This window comes from Culex pipiens, chromosome 2 (genome assembly GCF_016801865.2).
Source record: "Culex pipiens pallens isolate TS chromosome 2, TS_CPP_V2, whole genome shotgun sequence".
Lineage (NCBI taxonomy): Eukaryota > Metazoa > Arthropoda > Insecta > Diptera > Culicidae > Culex > Culex pipiens.
This window is the reverse complement of record NC_068938.1, coordinates 22,600,969-22,621,093: the sequence shown is the minus strand read 5'-3', so window position 1 is coordinate 22,621,093 and position 20,125 is coordinate 22,600,969. Positions and strand designations below refer to the sequence as shown.

General features: G+C 38.8%; 1 protein-coding gene across 16 annotated transcripts in view; it reads right to left on the bottom strand.

The window, feature by feature from the left end:
- Positions 1–341: 341 nt before the first annotated feature.
- The window catches only part of LOC120421136 (uncharacterized), a 42,183-nt gene continuing 22,399 nt past the window's right edge, over positions 342–20,125 (bottom strand). For 10 of the 16 annotated variants that reach the window (XM_039584306.2, XM_039584300.2, XM_039584303.2 and 7 more), the window contains 5 exons: positions 17,272–17,492; positions 17,080–17,206; positions 16,402–16,554; positions 11,799–11,972; positions 342–3,339 (listed from right to left, as the gene is read on the bottom strand). In XM_039584306.2, coding sequence (XP_039440240.1) covers positions 3,161–3,339; positions 11,799–11,972; positions 16,402–16,554; positions 17,080–17,206; positions 17,272–17,472 — 834 coding nt within the window. In that variant the 5' untranslated portion in view covers positions 17,473–17,492 and the 3' untranslated portion in view covers positions 342–3,160. Of the gene's footprint in view, positions 3,340–4,081; positions 4,567–6,544; positions 6,623–7,125; positions 7,167–11,798; positions 11,973–16,401; positions 16,555–17,079; positions 17,207–17,271; positions 17,493–20,125 lie in introns of all 16 variants that reach the window. The other 6 variants (XM_039584314.2, XM_039584316.2, XM_039584317.2 and 3 more) reach the window with 6 other exon arrangements.

The following is a 20,125-nucleotide window of genomic DNA, read 5'->3' as shown; positions in this document are numbered from 1 at the left end:
AAAGTTATACCATGAGAATGCCCTACGCCCACTTATAACATATTAATTACAATCCAAGAAAATTGTTTGGTTCGCCCCTCCAGGACATTCAGCCAACAAGTGTATCAAACCGCGCTCAACCCGGGAAAATAACTTCAAACAGACTTCCAAATAACTTTCTCCCGCACAGAGTTCCGCGGGGCGTCTGGCAACCGGCCGGCCTTCCGGCATGATTGAGGCAAACTTCCCGCGAAAACGTTAATTAACTCAGGGGAGTGACGTGACGTGACGGAAGGCGACTGTACACGCTGAATTGCGTAGAGATGATGCTTTTCGGAGTAAAATCATAAAATGCGTTCATGGAAGATTAGCTGTGGTTCGCATTTGCACTGCGATTGCCGATTGTATTTAAACTCTTTTTTTTGTTTATTTTTTTTTGGTATTTTGGAGTGCAGAGAGAAATTTGTGAACGTTTTTCTTTCTTCTTCTTCCTTTTTCTCTGATGGTGTTGTACAAATAGTGTAGTTTTGCTTAACGTTTACACTTTGCGCTATAAGAGTTTTTGTTTTAAATTGGATTTAATAAAAGTTTTATCTAGATATTTCATGATGTTCTGTTTTTGTTGTTTTCTTTTTCTTTCTTTAAATAGCTATGAAATGTAATTTAAGTACGGTGTTCAACATGTGTTCAAATTTTGCTCTTTTCATATATACGACATCTGGTGACAAACATCAAAAATTTTAAATCAAATACATTTATTTTCGAGCTGATTCCTTGTTATGCATGCTTTTTGTTTGGTTGTTTTTTTTTTGTCTTGTTCGATCACAAACATTTGTTTTATATATAAATGCCTCTACCTTTTTTTCTTGTTAATGTTTGTCCCTTTACTATACACAGCGATATATGAAAACTTCGACGAGTGTTGGCAAGCGTACAGATTAACGAATGTGTTTGTGTATGTTGTGTTTTATTCTTGATTTTTTTGTTCGAAAAAATGGATATAAAACCGATGTTCAGCCATGTTTCAACTAGCATAAATGCCGATGTAGTTCAATGCAAGTTTTTTTTTTGATCTGCTGGGAAGTTTTGGGCACCGCCCGCGGAATCCCATATTCTTTACTGTGCGTGTGTGTGTTAGTGAAAGATGTCTGTCTGTGTGTTGAACTAGTCTGATTGGTGGAGTCATCTTGATTACTCACTGCGGGTTCTTGATTATGTTTTAGCTGCTAATTAACTACTGCTGCGGCGTTTTTTGGTGGATATGATAAATGGGTACTAGGGTGGCCCACTGTGGTTGAAAACTTAGTTATAACATGGAAACTCACTTATTGTGTGGAATTTTGTATTTTGACTGCTATAGAAGATGTTTGAATTGAAAGCAATCTTTGTTAAAAAAAGTGTTCAAAAAACTATTAAACAGAAGAACTCTATCAAATTTGAGTCGATATCTGAAAACAAAATGACTGTCACTGTTAACTTTGAAAAGAAATTAAATACACACAAATAAACGCAAATTTCTTTCAACATTCATCAACCAATAATTTTATGACAAGAAATTCACCACGATAATTTTTAACCACCACATCCCCTTTACACGATTTCGACACTTGCTTCAAACTGATAACAGAATTATTTTCGAATTAAAGTATTTAAAAATGACCTCTAAAATCTCTAAAATCACAACTTTTTTAATATTTTTTTGGTTTGACAAATTTAACTTAAAAAGTGACGAACTGTCACTTTTAAAGCCCCGTTCACGTACTTCATGAAAACAAACATTTGGTTGTGTGTGTGAGCGTTAGTTGCCAACATAAAAATGGTTTTTCAACAAACGGTGTCGAATCATCAAAGTTTTAATTTAACACAATTTTTGCATGGCGCGCACGGTTGAACACTATCAAAAATTCGTTAAAGCAGTGTGGGTAAGCATTGAGTCAAAAGTGACAGTGACAGTGACAGTTCTCAACTAAGCTCAAGCTGTCAAATCAAAGGGGTTCTACACTACACTGAACCTTCCGTGGTTGGAAACATTTTCGTTTGACACTTTATAGTTTGAACACCCTTTGGTTTGACAAAGTCAATCTAAAAAAACACGAACTATCACTTTTTACATGGAGCTCATTCACACTATCACAATAAACGTTTGGTAGTAAGTGTGAGCTCCGTGTAAAAGGGTTGTCAAACTGAAAATGACCCTGATGGTTTGACAACGATCGATGTCAAACCATCCCAGTCACGAAATATTCTAGCAGAGCTGGTTCTGTCAGAATCCTGCTAGAACGGTAGAACATTTCTGCTAGAATGCTCTAAGAATATCCAGCTCTCTAAGAATTCTGCTAGAATCCTGCTAGAACGTCGAGACTGGGATGGGGTTCCAGTGTAGTTCAGTGTTACATCGTAGTATTTGGGCCACCCTAGTGCTGTATTTTTTTTGAGGGACTGAATCGTTTGCTCTTGCTTTCTGCCAAGTGGTTCGCAGCCTTCGCAGCTAATTTCGGCGTATAGCTTATCTTTCTTAGAGTTAGTAAATTCAGCAATGTTGCACATTTATATATCTATGTTGCAGCGTCGATTTTTGTTGGTGGTCGTTTGCACGGTGGGTCAGTCGTACGGAATTTTGTTAACCTTTCTTCTAAACACTCAGTTGAAGCACCTATCGTTGAAACAAAAACAGAAAGTAGTTCTGACCTTTTAACCGAAGTCACGTTGATCTACAAGATTTTACAAGATGTACAAGATGGAAGCCATATAAATTTTACCGAAACTATTCCGTATGGTTAGTCCACCGTGCCGAAAGAGTCCGCTGAAGGGTAGCTTAGTCACGTCCATCTGTGTGTGTTTGAGTGTGTGTGCATGGTTATGGGGGCTAATGATTTGATTTATTTGATTTCTTTTTTTATATGTTTCACGTACTTGAACTGTAAATGTGACTGACTGTTTGTATATGTTTGTGTGGTTAATGCTTAACGGTCAATACATGTAGAAAAATCAGTTTATTCTAGGAGACTGGGAAGGGACCATTCCGCGGTTTTACTATACGGGTTTGCCGGTACTTACGTCGCCGTTGTGTGGTGTTTTGAGGTTATGTGCTCGACCCTCGGTTGATGGTTGTGGTTGGTTCTGGTGCAACTGGTGATGGAATTTCCCGCGACGATTCTGGGACTGCTGCTGATGATGTGGTTTAGATATCGGTCATGTGGATGGCGCCAGTATGGCCATTACCGAGCAGCAACCGCTTGTCATTATCGGCGCCCGGCGGCGATTGTCCGGCGTTCCGCGAGTAGTAATCCGGATCACCGTAACTGCTGTCCTCCTCCAGGATCTTCTCTAGCAATATCTCACCGGATGCTCCGAGTACTGCTGGGGTGGAGTTTGTGGTTGGGAGGAAATAGAAACATTTATATTAGAGATTTATTTTTAAATGCATTAGTTCACTAACAGTAACAAAAAACATTTGTCCAAGCAAAATCCAATTTAAATACACTGAGAAATCTATTGTTGTTGTTTCATGGACATTTACTGCAACTTTTTACAAGAAAAGCATGTTACGAAATATACAAAAAAAGATCCATAAACAAAGTTGCAAACTTGTTGCACTGCAGTTGCATCAACCGTTGTAAAAGCAGCAGTGCAACTTACTCGATTCCCCCACATGCTCTCGTTGCAAAAAGCTACAGTAAACTAGAGTAAGATTTAGACAAAGAGATAGAGGACAGAATCACTCAGAATGACAGTGCGGTGCAAATTAGAACAAAGACTTCAAAAATTTACAGAATAACAAAAACCATCGCCGATCAAAAATTTCGTTTGAAAAGAGTCCATTGATCATGTAGCCCACACAGATTTTCTTGCGCATCAAAGAGAAATAGAGTGAAACATGGAGTTTCAAAAGCTAGCCAAAACCGAAATCATGGAAAAATAGGGGGCAGCTTAAAATGTTCGCTCGATGGATCGAGGGATGGAAGCCATGATATACATAAACTAAAAATCAAAACTAAACAAAAATGCAAAACAATCAAAAGCTATTTGTAATATGGTACAAAAAGGTTAACGGAAACGACACCAAACAGATTGTTTAACATAACCTTAAAAAAGAACATACCCTAAATCGCATTCATATGTTTCTGTACTTTTTTTTTGTTGGGATTTATACGATGTTCTTGAGTTTTTTTTTGTTCTATGTTATTCTTCGACTTGGGAGGCAACGAGTTCACGAGACATTCGCTTGAACGGTTCGAAGCGCGGACATATTCCGGACATTTAAAACGGAGGGGGGTGGGGGTACTTATGGTTACTTTGTACTCTCTGGTAGTGATTGCTTCTAACGTTTACGCACGTTACACGCGGTACACGTTATACGATTTCAACACGTTACACGGACTTATCTCACTAGTGTTTTGGTATTCTTTGGCATTTTTCTAGTATCGTTAATAGCGGTAGTAGTTGTAGTGGTAGTAGTGGTAGTGGTAGTAATACGATTGGACGCTTAGAACGAGACGATACGAATGATAGGGCGGTAGTAATATCACATCAATAGCTCAAGTTGTGGTTTATAGCTCATGAGGGGTATAACAGATACCGTGGACACTGGGAAATAAACGGGGAGAAAGAGAAAGAGAGAAAAGAGAGAGAGAGAAAGAGAGAGAAAGAGAGACACGTGGGAGTTCAGGTTTGGAGATAGTTGAACAAAATAGGGAGTTGTCTTCTTTTTTGAAAGTTCGTTTTGAACGAAGGAGCTATAGCCGAAAGTTGGTGGGTACTTTGGAAGAAATACTCTGAGCAACAAAGTATATAAAAAATCAGGCTATAAAAATAAAATGTATGTACAACATAAAGTAACAATACTTTGATGGAATGATTGAGCAACATATCAACAAAGATAAATGATACGGGGCTTTTGAATGTCTCATGAACATTTTTGATATTTTGGATTATTCATAAGTTTCCGAAGAAGATTTAATTTTATACATTTCAACACACATGAAAAAATTGTTGAAATTCGGAAGGTGTAATTTTGGAAGGATGAATATTACATCTTTTATGATGTAATTTTACCTCAATTTAGACTGAAAAAGCGACATAACAACAGAAAAGTGGTAAAATTACACATTTTCAGAGGTAAAATTACACATTTTTTTCTGACAGATGTAACATTACCATGATTTTTTTTTCTGTGCATCCTATAACATGACATTCGATTTCTCAATTGTAGATATTTTTAAAGTACCTAACAATATACACACTTAGATTTTTTACCGAATTTAGTAAAGTTTACAGAATTTTCAACAGCTGAACAGTTCGGTGAACTGAAAATTACCGAAATTCGGTAATGAAGTTGATTATTGTTCAGCGTACAACCGAGATTCGGCAAAATTTTGTTGATTTTGACAGATAGTTTACCGATCTAAACTTAACCAATTTATCAACTACTGAATTCGGTAAAAAAAGTCCTAGTGTTTATAAATGAAAAAATAAATCAAAGTTTTTATAATCAAATTAGTTCTTTTTTTGAACATATTTTCTGTAAAACTAAAAACGAAGTCGGCTATTTATGCTAGTACCAATAACTGGTGTCTTTTATCTACAAGGACTTCTATAAAACTAGCTGTAGTTAAATCTAAATATGTTTACTAAAACAATTGCATCGTTTTCGCCAAACTCTACCAACTCACACCGAATCAAAAAAGTTATGCCAGTTTTCCTCGTCACATGATGTATTTTTTACCTTTCAGCATCAATCCTCTTTATTTTTAGCGTATTTCGTGACGGTGGGGACGAACGACCCCTTTCTAAATTAAAACATGTCTGATTTTTGTCTTTTTTGCAGCCAGAAAGAAACATTTTGAAATCAAACGGCAGTGTTGATTTATTCTCTCTTTGGTATTACGAAATCAATATACCAAAATTTTGATAAAATCGACTAATATTTGGAAAGAGTAAAATTTTGAGTCACATTTTTTAAAATTTACTTTTGCTATTGAATATAAGGTGACAATTGTTGCGCAAAATAACCATTTGAGAAAGTAATCGTTTTTGGATATGTTTTAGATGACAAAAAAATCACCTCTTGAGCTTTAACTGATTTGGTTGAGTATGGCCTGATGTATGATACAAAATATTTAAAGTCTAGTACCTTATGCAATTCAAACATAGCATTGTAGTAAATTTTGAATGCATAAATTGATTGATGAAAATTGGTAAATGTTGATGATCATATCTTTTTTGTTGGTATTTGAATTTTATTTTCAATTGATTTAATGATTGATTTGATGGCCATGTTTCTTTTAAATTTAAAGTTAAAAACGTCAAATATGATACCACGAAAAGAGTTGGGATTTGTTTATTTTTGGGGACATACAACAGTTTTAGTTATCTTTTCTTTTTACAAACACAGATGCAAGGGTACACAAGCGAGCATAGCGTATTTTTAGAAATTTACAATGAATAATTTGCAGCCGGCCCCGAGCGTGAATTAAAAACGAGCCACATCACATGTCAATTATGAAGCTACATCAACTATATGAACGGCACATGACAGGTGGCAAAGTACAGCAAAAAAACTTGCCTGATTCGATAATATGTGGGTTGAATAATAGTTGTTTTCTGATATTCGCCATTCAGATGGCGATTTATAGTGCGTATCCTTTTTTGGGGTTTTTGTGGTGTGATAATCGAAAATCGAAGCAGAAACATAGAACGAGACAAGATTATGATATATGTGGCTAGACATAGTTGGGGTTTTCAAGCAGAATAAAAGCTGCAAAATTGCCGCCAGATCAGCCAAAAATAAAGCTTGAATGTGTATCGAATTTGGACTGATTTTGATTTTGTACGTGATGTTCCCCACCCCGCAAGTGCTATTTTTGGCGCGCGGTATAAAAATGGAAAAACCCCTCATGAAAAATCCACTAAAGACGAAGCTTTGATCGCAGCTGCCAAGCTGTTTAAGGGTTTAATTTTGGGTCAATGGCTTGGCCGCGAGCCTTGGCCGAAAGCATGGTCGGCCTCGTTTTGGCGCCAAATTGTTGGTGGGAGGGGGTGTGCAAATGGAGGTGTGGAAGAGACAGCGAAAATGAGACAAAACGCTTGGAAAATGCATGAATGAAAAACGGGTGAAAGAGAACGAGCAAATGGGAAAACGGCTACCTGTAATTGAAATTGTGGGCCATTTCTCGCAGCTTTTGGAGCTTTTCGAGCAGAACAGTGGAAAAAGGGATGTGGCGAATATAAGTATTAAAAGCTTTTGACATTAATTTGGCACTCGGTGCACGGAGGGGTGAAAAAGGGTGGAGAAATTGTTGCATGCTCTGCTGGTTATGTGACGGGAGCTCTAAATTGCAATTTATTTCTGAAGCAATGGCGATGCTCGAGGCAGTTTGTGGTGTGGGTGGGGTTTTAATTTAACTGATTTCATAAACAAATAGTTTAGAATGAGTTTGAAAAATAAAGAGCAACCACTTGAACAAACACAACTCATGAAAATATTTCCTGAAGTAAACTAAATTTTGAAATTTTATTCGCATTTGATGCATCTCTAATAATTCCCAACCCACATGAGCATGAATTCCCACCAAAGTACAGCTTTCGAAATTTTCTAATCAAATTCGGTTCCGGAAAACAACGTCGTGTGTGTGTGTGTGTGCGCGCTTCATTAGCACAACGTCAGCAGCAGCTCAACGTACCGATCCTTTCCATCACTTTCAGCTGCCAGTTCCCACTGGACCACTGGGCCTGAATGCTTCACGTAGGTGGAGAATAATTCCAGTTCAATTTTGTCAAATACCATGCGTTTCATCTGTTAAATTCATGGAGGCGCACTGTTCTTTAAGTTGAATTTTTAATGTTTTTTTTGAAAATTGTGAAATATTTTTTGTTGAGTTCCATACGAAGAATTAGTTTTTAGATTTTTGAAGAAATTGTTTTTTTTTTTTTCAAATAGAATAACCAATGAGAATAGAATCCTTAAGAATGAGGTTGAACTTTATCAGGTAAAGTTTTATCTAAAACAAATAACGATTTATCTATGTAATGTACTCCACTGTGTTCGTTCGGTCATCATAAATTTCAACCTAATTCACAAAAAGTTAATTCGATCATAACATTATTTTAAATGTGGGTCAATCGACTTGAATCTGTTTCACAAATTAAATACTTTGAAACTATTCGAAAAAAGTGGAATTTCAAGGACAAAAACTAAAGGGAAAAAAACTAGACTATAAGTTTTAAAACTTACAACCTTTTTTGTAAAATGTTTTGCCAAAAAAGTAGTAGAGGTTTTCTGAGTTTTTTTTCCCTAAAATCCTACAATTTTCAAACTGTGATATCTGTTGATCCGATGTCGAAATTGTTTTGTTATTTCCTCATATTTTTGAAAAAACAGACAAAATTTCACAAATATTTTTTTGACACTGGAAATCTCCGATTGAAAAATCAGGGCTAGAAGCACTCACAGAAAAAAAACTCATTTTGCATGATTTTTACTCTTTGCGAGGCAGCAACCAAAAGTCAGATTAACAAATAGGAAATCTCAGCCATATTTTCCAACTTAAAATGATTTTTTTTCGAGTTGATAAAAACAACATTCCTTTGTGGACCACCAATCAGTGAGGTACTCCTGGATTTTAGCTCCTGAAAAGTGCTTTAAAAGTGCAAAAAATGCCTCAGGGCAAGAAAAAGAGGCGGTCCTCACCAGCAGGATCGGCAGATTTGAAGAAGCTAAAGAATGCCGAAGCGCTACCTGCAAAGCCAGGCAGTTTGAGCAAGGACGCTCAAAATTCGTCTGGAAACCAGTTCGCTACCCTCCCTGTGGACGTGAGCGAGAAGGAAGAATTTGAACGACGGGAAAAGTTGCCACCCATTTTTGTGAAAACATCGTCATCGGACTCGGTGCGAAAGTGGCTGACCGGATTTATCAAATCTGGTGCATTACGAGCTTCCATTCGCTTGTGTGCTCATGGACTCAAAATTCTGCTACCAGGCAGAAAGGATAACAACTAACGAAACGAAACTATTGGCACTACGCCCCCCGGGGCATGGCCTTCCTCTAACGTGGGATTTCTGCTCCAGCGCCTCTGACGAGACAGGAGAAACCTGTGCTACCTACCAGAAAGGATTACAACTACGTTCGAGATTTCCTGAACAACACAAAGATTGAATACTACAGCCATGACGATCCAGGTAAACGCCCCATGAAACAGGTCCTCCGTGGCCTATATGACATGGATGTGAGTGTGCTGAAAGAAGAGCTCAAAACTCTTAAGTTGAACGTGATCGAAGTCTTCAAGATGACGAGACACAACAAGGACATCAAGTATCGTGATCAACTGTACCTGGTTCATCTCGAGAAAGGATCGACAACGCCGTCTGAGCTGAAAGCAGTTCGGGCAATTTTCAACATCATCGTGACTTGGGAGCGTTTTCGTCCAGTGCACCGTGACGTGACACAGTGTTTGAACTGCTTGCAGTTTGGACATGGTGGAAGGAACTGTTTCATCAAGAGTCGTTGTGCAACCTGCGGAGGTGAGCACAAAACTCAAGCTTGCGAAACAATCAACGAGAACATCGAAGCCAAATGCTTCAATTGCGGTGGCGACCATTCTACCAAGAATCGAAGCTGCCCAAAACGAGCTGAGTTTGTAAAAATTCGGCAGCAAGCGACGACGAGGCACCAACCAAATCGTCGCAAAACACCACCAACTTTCACGGACGTGGATTTTCCTGCTTTGGCGTCACCTGGAGCGGGATCTGTTCGAGTGGTTCCAAATCTGCAGCCATTGCCGTTGAATCAGCGGCAAAGAGTTGCAGAGCATACAACACCTCCAGGCTTCAGTCAGCAACCGAGGGAAAACCAACCAGCATCAACGGATGAAGGCAGTAGTGACCTGTTTTCTCCACAAGAACTTCTGAACATTTTCATCGAGATGACAACAACTTTGCGTGGGTGCAAAACTCGTCAGGAACAAGTAAGAATTCTTGGAGCATTCATCTTGAAGTACAGTTCGTAGTTTACTCGTTCTAATGATTTTGAATATTTCAATGAATTTAGTTTTTTAGTTTTAAGTTAGGATTAGATGTTAAAGTGATTTTTTTTCTTTTTTAACCCAAATGTATCCGATTCAATGCAATAATGTAAAACAATTTGAAGTAAATAAAATATATGTGATCAGTTAATAATAAAACGAAAAATACAACAAAGATGAAGAGCATTAGGCCATACCACTTAGCATGTAAAAGAAATGTAATTATTATAAGAAAGTTCAATAAAGACATATTTAATTTCAAAAAAAAAAAAAAAAAAAAAACTTTTCAAAAACAACTATTTTTATTCAAAAAAAAATAATTTTGGCTTTTTTGGTCCTCTCATATCAAACATTACGCAAATCGGCGCCGTCGTGCTAACTTGTCGTACGTGCATTTTGGGCCAAATTGACTTAAGAACGCCATTTAGTGCAGCTCACAATGCCTCACCTTTTGACCTTCACAGATCCCCAAAATTCGATTCAAATTCTGAATGATGAAATCCGAAATAATTCAATATTGAAAATTGATGTAAGTGCGACAACTGGCCAAAGGCATTTCAGGTCAGAACGTGTTTGACGCACGTACAAGTTAGACTGCCGTAAACATTTGTAAATTATAACTCTGGACTCCAGCAACCAACTTTAACCAAACTTCGGGACAGTGCACATAAAGGTCAGCCAAACAAAACGTGTTTGTTATTGTTTACATTGCGTGCTTTCGTTTTTGGTTATTCCAGGTCAAACATTAAAAACGCGTTTTTCTCGGAACGTCGAAATGGCGGGTGCGACAAGATAGCACGACGACGTCGGAATGACAAAATAAATACAATCAAACTGTAAGATTTCTTTGTAAATAATGTTAGAAAAAAACAATGCAAATAAATAAAGCAAAGAATGGTACAAAATGAACTTAATTTGGTTCGAATCTCCCGGTTGCATTGTGGTATGATTTGGCATGGAATTGCAGGTCCCACATCCTTACAGTCGTAGAAGTCAGACCAGAGCTAATCAAAATGAAATTGTACTCCGGCACCAAACACTTGACGCGTTCAAACATCCATCCAGAGGATATCACCCTGCACACGCTTGAAGCACTCTCCCGGTTATCCTGGTGTAGCACACTCCGAATGATCCGATGGACTGCATGTAAATGAGGAGGTTGGAGCCTTGCAATCTAGAGGGTGTCAAGTGATGCTAGCAGAAGCAGATAAGCCAGAAGAACGGTTTCAAGTCAAGCTCAAGCTGCTGGATGGTAGTACATGACGTACGCAAATAGAGCCAGCATAATTCAAAAACAATATTTTCTCGTTACGATGGGGTCCCACAGCATCGATAAAAGTACTCTCTACCCTCAGAGTGCTATCTTCTTCAAGAAGAGAGGGGGGGAGGTAAAGTGGTTGTTGATCCCAAATCGAAAGGGGTTGAGAGGCTCGGGAGACAACGATGAAGAGTTCAGTAGAATAAAAAATGTCAAACAAGTAAAATGAACGGAAAAGTCGAACAAGCTTGTGGAGTATATGAGAAATGCACGTGCCGCCTAGGAGTGGCATAGAGTGGCAAACAAGATGGAGACGCATGGTTTGTGGTGAGTTTAAATTAAAGTAAAACTGATGCGAACAAGAAAAAGTGTGTGAGATGGACGAAAGTAACCAAGAGCATGGAAGATTAACTTGTCTTCAGATTAGATTAGTATAAAACCTACTTTCGAGTAGGAGACAGAGGTAGAGAGGTAGATAGAGAAGAGTGTTTTTTTTTCTTCCGCAGAAGTTACTTAGAAACGCTGAAACCCGCTGGACTTACCTCCGGAGGGAGTTGTGGGGGTCACCACCTCGCTACTGGTTGGCGTTAGCAGAATGTTCGAGTTGGACAGGTCGTCCAAGCCCCTTTCGGCGGCACCCTTCTGGATTTGCATGGCTTTGCGGTGGTGGCGTGTCGTAAGGCCACCAGTCTCGACGTCTCGCTCCAAGCGGTGACCTGGTTGAAAAGGAAAGAAGTTAACTCTTATTAATTCGTCTCGCATTGCAAAATCAATTTCCAATCCCACCTCAAATCTTGTTCCCAACTTTTCACAATAAAAGAAACTTTACCCTTTGATTGATGGCTAAAAATAAGCTCATAACAATCACATGTCACCCCCCGCCGAAAAGCTGTTGAAGCTTGAATGTCAGCAACTTCCCCCCTACTTCTGACATTTGAAAAGAAAAAGTTTTTTGACAAACCCACGAAACTCTTGCAAGGAGAAGCTCACATTTCCATCCGACATCCTCCTTACAGGATTTCGAAATCTTGGGGGGAAAGCTCACATTTCGGCACTCACACAATATTAACCGATTAAACATCGTTAGTCGAAAATGGAAGGTAAACGCCACGCGTTGGCAGCGTTGCGTTGCGTTAGATGATTGGAAATTGATTTATTTTACCCAGTTCGAGCTGGTTGTAAATGTCAATGGCTGGCTTATAATCGGTGATATTGGAGTGGTTTGGTTTGCGAAATATTGCTTTGGTTGCCTTTATTTTGAGTCTGCGGATTGTTTGTGCAGGTAATTCAGGCTTATTTTAATAGCTGATTAAATCCAGTTTGCGTCAGTCCCGATTCGCCCCAGTTGACGGCACTAGCAAATGTACAACTGAACTAATCATTAACGAATAACTGTCTCACCTGGATGTTTATCACTTTTGAGATACGCGTGACTAATTGATTCTCATAACCTTTAGTTTCAATCAAATCTATACTCAAATACTAACAAAATCATTGAAACAACTTAAATGCTGAAGAAAACCATTTTCATCAGTTCAATTGAAATCTCAGTGAGACAATCAGTGCTTAAAACCAAGTTATTTTTGTTATTTTGCATACAAAATTTTCTGCAAGAAATAAATAACTTTGAATTCGTCTTCTTCAACCACCATCGTTCATACAAAAAAAGGGATCTCAAACGCCCCAAAGGGGTTATCCCATCCGGCGTTGGTCCGACATCAGCGTCCAGATCGGGGTGTCAGCTGGGGCTTATCGAGCGGGCGTCAATGCCCCAGCTCAACCCACCTCCCCTGCTGCACCCCTCTCTCCACCCATTATAAACGATGTCATTTGCGAAAAAATCGATTTCAATTACGGTTTGATATTTTCATAAGAGCCGCTGAGCTGGAAATATAGTATTAATAACGCCTGCGGGAGAATCTTTCTCGAAAGGGACAAGATTGTAGGGCGAACTTTACGGCGTTGGCCGGATGATTGTTCCGGGCGGCGTTATCTTTACCCCCGTGGGAAATCGGATCTATTTGCGTGCGATTTTTTTTTGCTGGTGGGTTTTATTTTTCACTTTGGGTCTACCCAAACTGCTGCCGGATAGTTGATGCTTTCGTTTCATTTCCCTTTTAAAAGTGGAAAAATATTCCTCCCAGAAAAGTTGATGCTTTATTGTGATTTGGACCTAATTTAAGAGTTCACTTTAGTGTCCCTGTCAAAGCCATGCTGCTAGCAATCCAACTTCCGAGAAGTTTCAAGTTCGACCCACCCAGCTCTGGGTCTGACGGATGTTGCCCATTATAGGTTTCCGCTATCCCTGAGAGCCGGTGACCGGAACGTTGGGGTGAAAAATTAATGAGTAGTTCTCTGGGGTCTCATAAGTTGTTTTTTATTTATTTTAGAGGGAACATTGTGAGTTTAATTTTGATGACTAAAATCGCTTTTTCACCTAAATGTTTTCAGGCAATAGGGGAAATATACCATTTTAAGCCTAATAAGAGGTCGTGTTTGAATGATGGTGGATAATGTGGAGTGTTCCTTGAAATTTTCTAAAACCAAGTACACCAACGAGTAGAGCAACTTTTTGTGAACATTTCTGTTTATTTTCACTTTTATTAAAAGTTATGCTATTCCTTTTACGAGCATTTAATTTCCCAAATCAGTGGAGTGCATTTGGCCACGCCACTTTTCCTATAAGGCTTTCTAGGCCCAGTGAAAAAAATAAAATTTAACCCAAAAATGACGAACTCCTCGTCACAGTGTTCTGATGCAAACAATGGTCGAGCTGCACTATGGGGTTTCAGGCGGCCATAAATCGAAAACCCGACATAGTCTAATTATTTTTTTGGTATTTTTTTTCGAAAATAAACATTCAAACTAAGAGTTTAAAAGTTGTAGGTTCAAAATTCACTGAATTGCAGACCTTCAAAGGCGAAAATGGTAAGAAAAAACATGTTTTTTGACAAAAAAATTATTATTTTTCATAGTTGTACTGTGTAGCTGTTTATGTATTTTTTCCTGCATCATTATATATATTCAGAAAGGTAATTGATTCAACTTTTCAATAATATTTTACAAAACACACTTTTATAGGCTAAAAAAAATAATAAAAATCAAAAAAGATGGATTTTAATTCAAAAATTAGTTTTTTCAACTTTGTTAATACTTTTTTTGTGTGCATTTGTGCGATCTGAAAATTTTGCAGCTTAAAATTTGAACCATGTCCTAACTTGTCTCCAAATTTCAAAGTGCACTTATGTGCACTTTTTGAGTTATGCCATTTTGAACATTTTGATTCATGCAAGGAAATTAATAATTCAAAGTCTTCAAAGAAAGGTGGATTTTAAATTAAGAAAAAGGGGAGGGAGATTGAACGTAAATCTGAAACTTTAACATAGCATAAACCGCCATTCCGTGCATCAAATAGACAGAGCAAGAATATTAAAATTCACCACTTTAATGCATGTGGCCTCAAATATATGAAAAAATCGAAAATTAAATTATTTTTTTTTTTGAAGGAATATCAAATTTCATTTGTTTTCATTATACTAAGTACAAACAACACAAAAAAGTCACAGAAAAGCAAAAAATATTTTTGGCCGCTCGCTTATATGGAAATACTCCATAGTGAGCTGTAGCTGTCACAGCCCTGCGAAGTATGTTGGTTGACATATCGGGCAGTCAGTCAAAAAAAAAAAAAAAAAAAACTGCTAGAAGTCGCTTGACATTTTTTTTTTGCTAGAAAAAGATAGGAAACCTGATGCAAACAAACGTCCTGCTGTCATGTAAACATACTTTGAATGTGTTGGTAAATTTCTGACTAGAAAGCCTTATTTTCAGCTTAGTTTTATTTTTATTTCCAGCGCTCTTTTGGGTCTGCTTAGTGCTGCCAAAATTGAAGAAATTTTAAGCGAACACACACGAAAAGAAGCATTTATAGAGACAATTTCCTGGCATCACTGGCTCACTTCAACAGGCGCTGCACCAGCATGTTGGTAGTGTTGGTGGCTACCCTTTGCTCTTTATTTGCCTTCGCTTCTCGCTCGGTTTTCTTCAGCCTTCGATTGGTATGGGTCGTCAAAATTCAAACGTCAAAAGAATTGGCGCGTTTGTTTTTTTTTATGGCGCTTGCTAATTATTTTCATGTTTCGGGATTATTTTTCAAGTGAGTGACTAACTAATGTGCAAAAGAACATCTTGCCGGTAGTTGGAAGCAATTTCATATCTTAGGCGCTTTGAAATCGTTAGCGCAAGTGAAAAGATATTGATGGCGACTTTCGTTAAGTAGTTAACCTCTCAGCTTGCGTGTGGATGTGTGCGCCACCAAAATGATGAGAAATGGTCTCGCAAAATAGAAATTATGATTAAAATTGCATTAAATTTGATCTTTTTGGCCAGTAAATGGCATAAATTTGCGAGCTTACTTGAGGTGGTGCTGTTGCTGGTATGTTTATAGCCCAAATAGTATTTTTGGATCTTTAATGGAGCATCAAACTCTTCTTATGACGAAGATAATAGTTTGATTAGAAAGGGAATATTTCCGCTATTTGAAGGAATAAATGCACCAAAAAATGTATTCTATCTTCAGCATATCAATGACATTTCAATATTTATATGATTGTCATGCAGAAGATATAAAAATGACATGGAAATTATTTCTTTAGAATGCTTTCAAATAACAAAACGAGATTTTCGGGAGAACTGCTCTAATGTGTTGAAAAACAATATCGTCCACACCCGGTCTGGGGTTCCAGCTAAAAGGGTCAATCTTTTCGCCTCAACCAAAAGTCTATTATCTGGCGTCTGTCCGAAATTGATGGCTAATCCATTTATGGGACGGCTCGAGAAGGCAGGCTTATGGTTCAAAAGGTTATAAAAAATGAAAAAAAAAAAAACGCTCTCCAAATGGCAAGTTCTGGTCAACTCCTAAACAACCCTCTCGTCACCAAGTTGTACGTAATTTATGACGAAAGATGCCCATTACACACTCGCTTGGTTCTTCGACTTTGGACGCAACATTTGCCAGAGTGACAAAAAACAGTCACCAGAAACTGCGACTTGCTTAATAATTTATCGATTTCTGGTTCGCCTCTTCCGGTTGGAGTTGATGTGGTGAAGTCACGTGGAATGAACACACCATGGCGAACGGATACTCACCGGATCTCGATCGTGTCAGCTGCCGCTGGACGTAGCTCTCGAGGTCCTGCTCCTCTCGATTGCTTATCACACAGTTGAGGATGATTAAGAAGATGCCGAGACCGACGGCGAACAGTCCCGTGCATATCAGCTCGTTCCACCAGGAGCCTTTGCCTGTTGGGGGATGGAAAATGATGCCATTAGAGGAAGAGAAAGGGGCTATTCAAAACATTCCTTCGTCGTTTCGTATTTTTGCGTATCGATTTGGTTGAATTTGAACGGTGGAATTTCAAGTTTGGTAGGAACAAAAATTCTGAAAATTGTTTACCGAATTTTCAACTGCGGGACAGTTCGGTAAACTGAAAATTACCGAAATTCGGTAGGAAAGTTCCTTTTTATTCATCGACAACCCATATTCGGTACAATTTTGATCATTTTGACAGATGGTTTACCGATCTAAAATTTACCGATTTTTCAACTACTTTCAAACCTCGATGGTTTGACACCAACTGTTGTCAAACGAACGGGGTCTCTTTTTAGTTTGACACCCCTTTTACACGGAGTTCACACACACTACCAAACATTTGTTTTGATAGTGTGCGTGAGCGCCGTGTAAAAAGTGACAGTTCGTCCAATGGGGTACAAGCTAAACAAGTGTCAAACGAAAAAGTGACCAACCACCGAAAAGCGTTTACTCACCCAGTAGATGCCAGGTTTGTGCCGGTTGATTTGATAAATTATCTGGAAAAAATCCAGCACCTAGTAAAAAGATTCCGAACACTACGAATACGACTCCTATGTGTAGCATTCCAATGCTTGTGACTACCTGTGAAAGGAATTAAAATTTCAAATTTTAACAAAATCAAATTCTTCCAACAAATAAAAACTCACCTTCGTGTCTAAGTTATGGTTCTCGGTCATGTGCACCTTGTGGGGGTGGAACTTCCGGCGGGTGGAACCGTGCGGGGAGTGCGTTTCCCCGCTCTCGGAGCTCTGTATGCTGTAGCGGCGCTCGCGGACCTTCCGCTGGACATCGCGCCGCTTTCGTTGCCGCTTGATGGCCAGCGCCGAGTGAATTCCGACGGCGTGCATGGTGGTGGTGGTGGTGAGTTCTGTAAAGGGGTAGAGAAGAGAGGGGGAAGGAAATTTAGTTAATAGCCTGGGATTGAGACACTCGCTTTTGGGACGATGATCTGATGGTACGGTTAAAAAGGATAAGGTTAGCTTGGCTCAGGACATCAGCTGAAGAGAGTGTTATTTGGGTAATTATGACCTCGTTGACGGTACAACTTGTTCAGCGATTCTCAAGCTTGGTTGTTGTTTTATTGAGAATCATCAGGATGGATAATTTTGGACTTTTTTAACCTGCAATATTCCAAAGTCTTTAGACCTGGTGTTATCTTGAGCAGATCTACTTGAGAACCACTGCCATAAACGATTATCTTCAAAGGAAACATCACTCGATACATCTTTTGGGAGAATCCGTTACATTGCGATATCTTTCCTTAGAAGAACAACACCTTCTCATATGGAGATAACCATGAAAAACCAGCGAAGAGCACGAACTTCTATCGAATTTCTATTCTGTAAATAGCAAGCTAGTTGAGGACCACGACTTGGCGGTGTGCCACACAATCCGGGGCCAGACACCTTGCCATGTCGTCCACGTGCACTCCACACGGGTTACACATGGAATGTTGTCACCACGAAGGTAATTTGAGGTCGACTTCATGACCGGGGTCGATTAGGGACCGGGAGAAGATTGTTATGTATTACACAGAGTGGAGATCCTGCGGTGAGGTTGAAATGATAGAAGAGGGGAATTAAGGTTAATAGCCAAATAAGCCGGTGAAAATTGTTTTGTGCCACGTGTGGTGTACGGTGTACGAGAGGATATCTAGGGAAGGGAACGCGACCGCAAGGAATCGGATGGGACAGAAAAATAAAGGGAGCACTCAGATGCATACAGGTTGATATTCTCTTGGGATCTGGTATATTTCCGTGAATATCGGTTGGCCGTATGTTTATTTCACTGATTGTTTATATTCTTGAAGTGATTTGATTATTGTTGATTGATTTTTATTGTCGAATTCAACAACGCAAAGTTACCGGATTTGCTTACAGGATTTCTATCCGTGAAGCTAGACTAAGCATAAAAGATTGAAGATCTGGCAACCCTGTATCAAGTGACATTGATGTACTTTTTAAGAGGACGGGTCTAAGTTATACTAAAATGGTTTTATAACAAAAACCATGTTTTCTGCTTATTGGTTTCCAAACAGTTAATAATTCACAATTGTGCTTTAACTCACTTTTCTTCGATTGTAACAAACATCAAAAAAATAAAAAAAAAATGACTAGCTAAGTTTTTTTTTTAAAGATTTCATAGTTTCATTTGAAGTTTCTCTTAGAATTATCCCAATTCGGTTAAATGTTCCTTCCGGCAAAGCAGCATTCGGTGAAATGTTCTGTCCCTATTACTTTTTTATGCGGGATTAAATCTAGATGGAAAAAGCTTTTCTTGGTGACCTGATTCACGGTGCAGCGTGCCAAGAATAGTTTTATTCAAAAAAGCATGAAAAAGTGAAAATATCAAGAATCTTCTCGTTATAATTTAGAAAAAAACAAGTTAATTCTGAATGTCATAATAAGTTCCTTGTTAACTAAGCTAAGAGGACAATGTCTGACTGTAAATTACCACATTTGAATCCATTTGTGGTAACGATATGGATAGCTCGTGTGGTCTCTGGAGACTAACTCATCCTTTCATGGTTTTACGGATCGTCCAAAAGTTTATCATTTCTGAATTGATGAAGCATCCACAAACGATGTGGACACTTTTTTGGAAACTCCAAACTTCCCTTACTTTTTGTGGAAAGTTCACAAAATATGAATTTTTAAAGTACATATTGTCAAAAAAATTTGATTGCAATATTTTGATTCAACTGCACATCACAATAAACATCTAAAGGTTCGGTTATTTTTCATCTATCATGTTCAATGACTATAACAACCAGTTAAGCTTTCGATTCCAGCAATGTCTTGAGAAACAGTATCTCACACTTGTGAATCATCCATTGTATTGATTTATCAATCGCCAAAGATTGGACCGGAAATTCGACAGTACAATGGCGCTTTGATAAGAAAAAAAAAATCACAACAAGAAATCGTCAGGTATATAAACCTCAAACCGCTTACCAAGCAGCTATCATTCAACAGTGTGAGCTTCCAACAGTCAACTTGCTCAAATAAATCTCAACCTCAAAAAAATGAAATCCTCAATCGCCTCCGTTGCCATCGTCGTCGCCCTACTGGCCGGATGTGCCCTGGGAGGACCTGTTGGAGCGGTCCCCGTCGGTCCCATCAGCGTGCAGGACAACAACATCGGTGACATCGTGAATGTGGGAGTCAACATTCAGGCGGACATCAAAACCGAAATCGACTCGACGATTGTGAACGTGCTGGTGGCACTGCTCACCCAAATCGGCGATCTGAACTTGGGCGGTGGAGCACCGGCGGCGGAGGAACAGGGGGTTGCTGTGCCGCTGCAGAATGATGACCTTTTGAAGGCACTTGGCAACCTGAAGGCCCTGGGGGAGATGGGTGAGCAGCCCAAGGAACAGCTAGAGAAGGTGTTGAGCGAGAAGGCGGAGCAGTTTGTGCAACAGCTATTGAAGAAGAATTAAGTGGAGTATAGGTTGAAGTATAAAGAATGTACCTGACTATAATAATAAATAAAAACAAT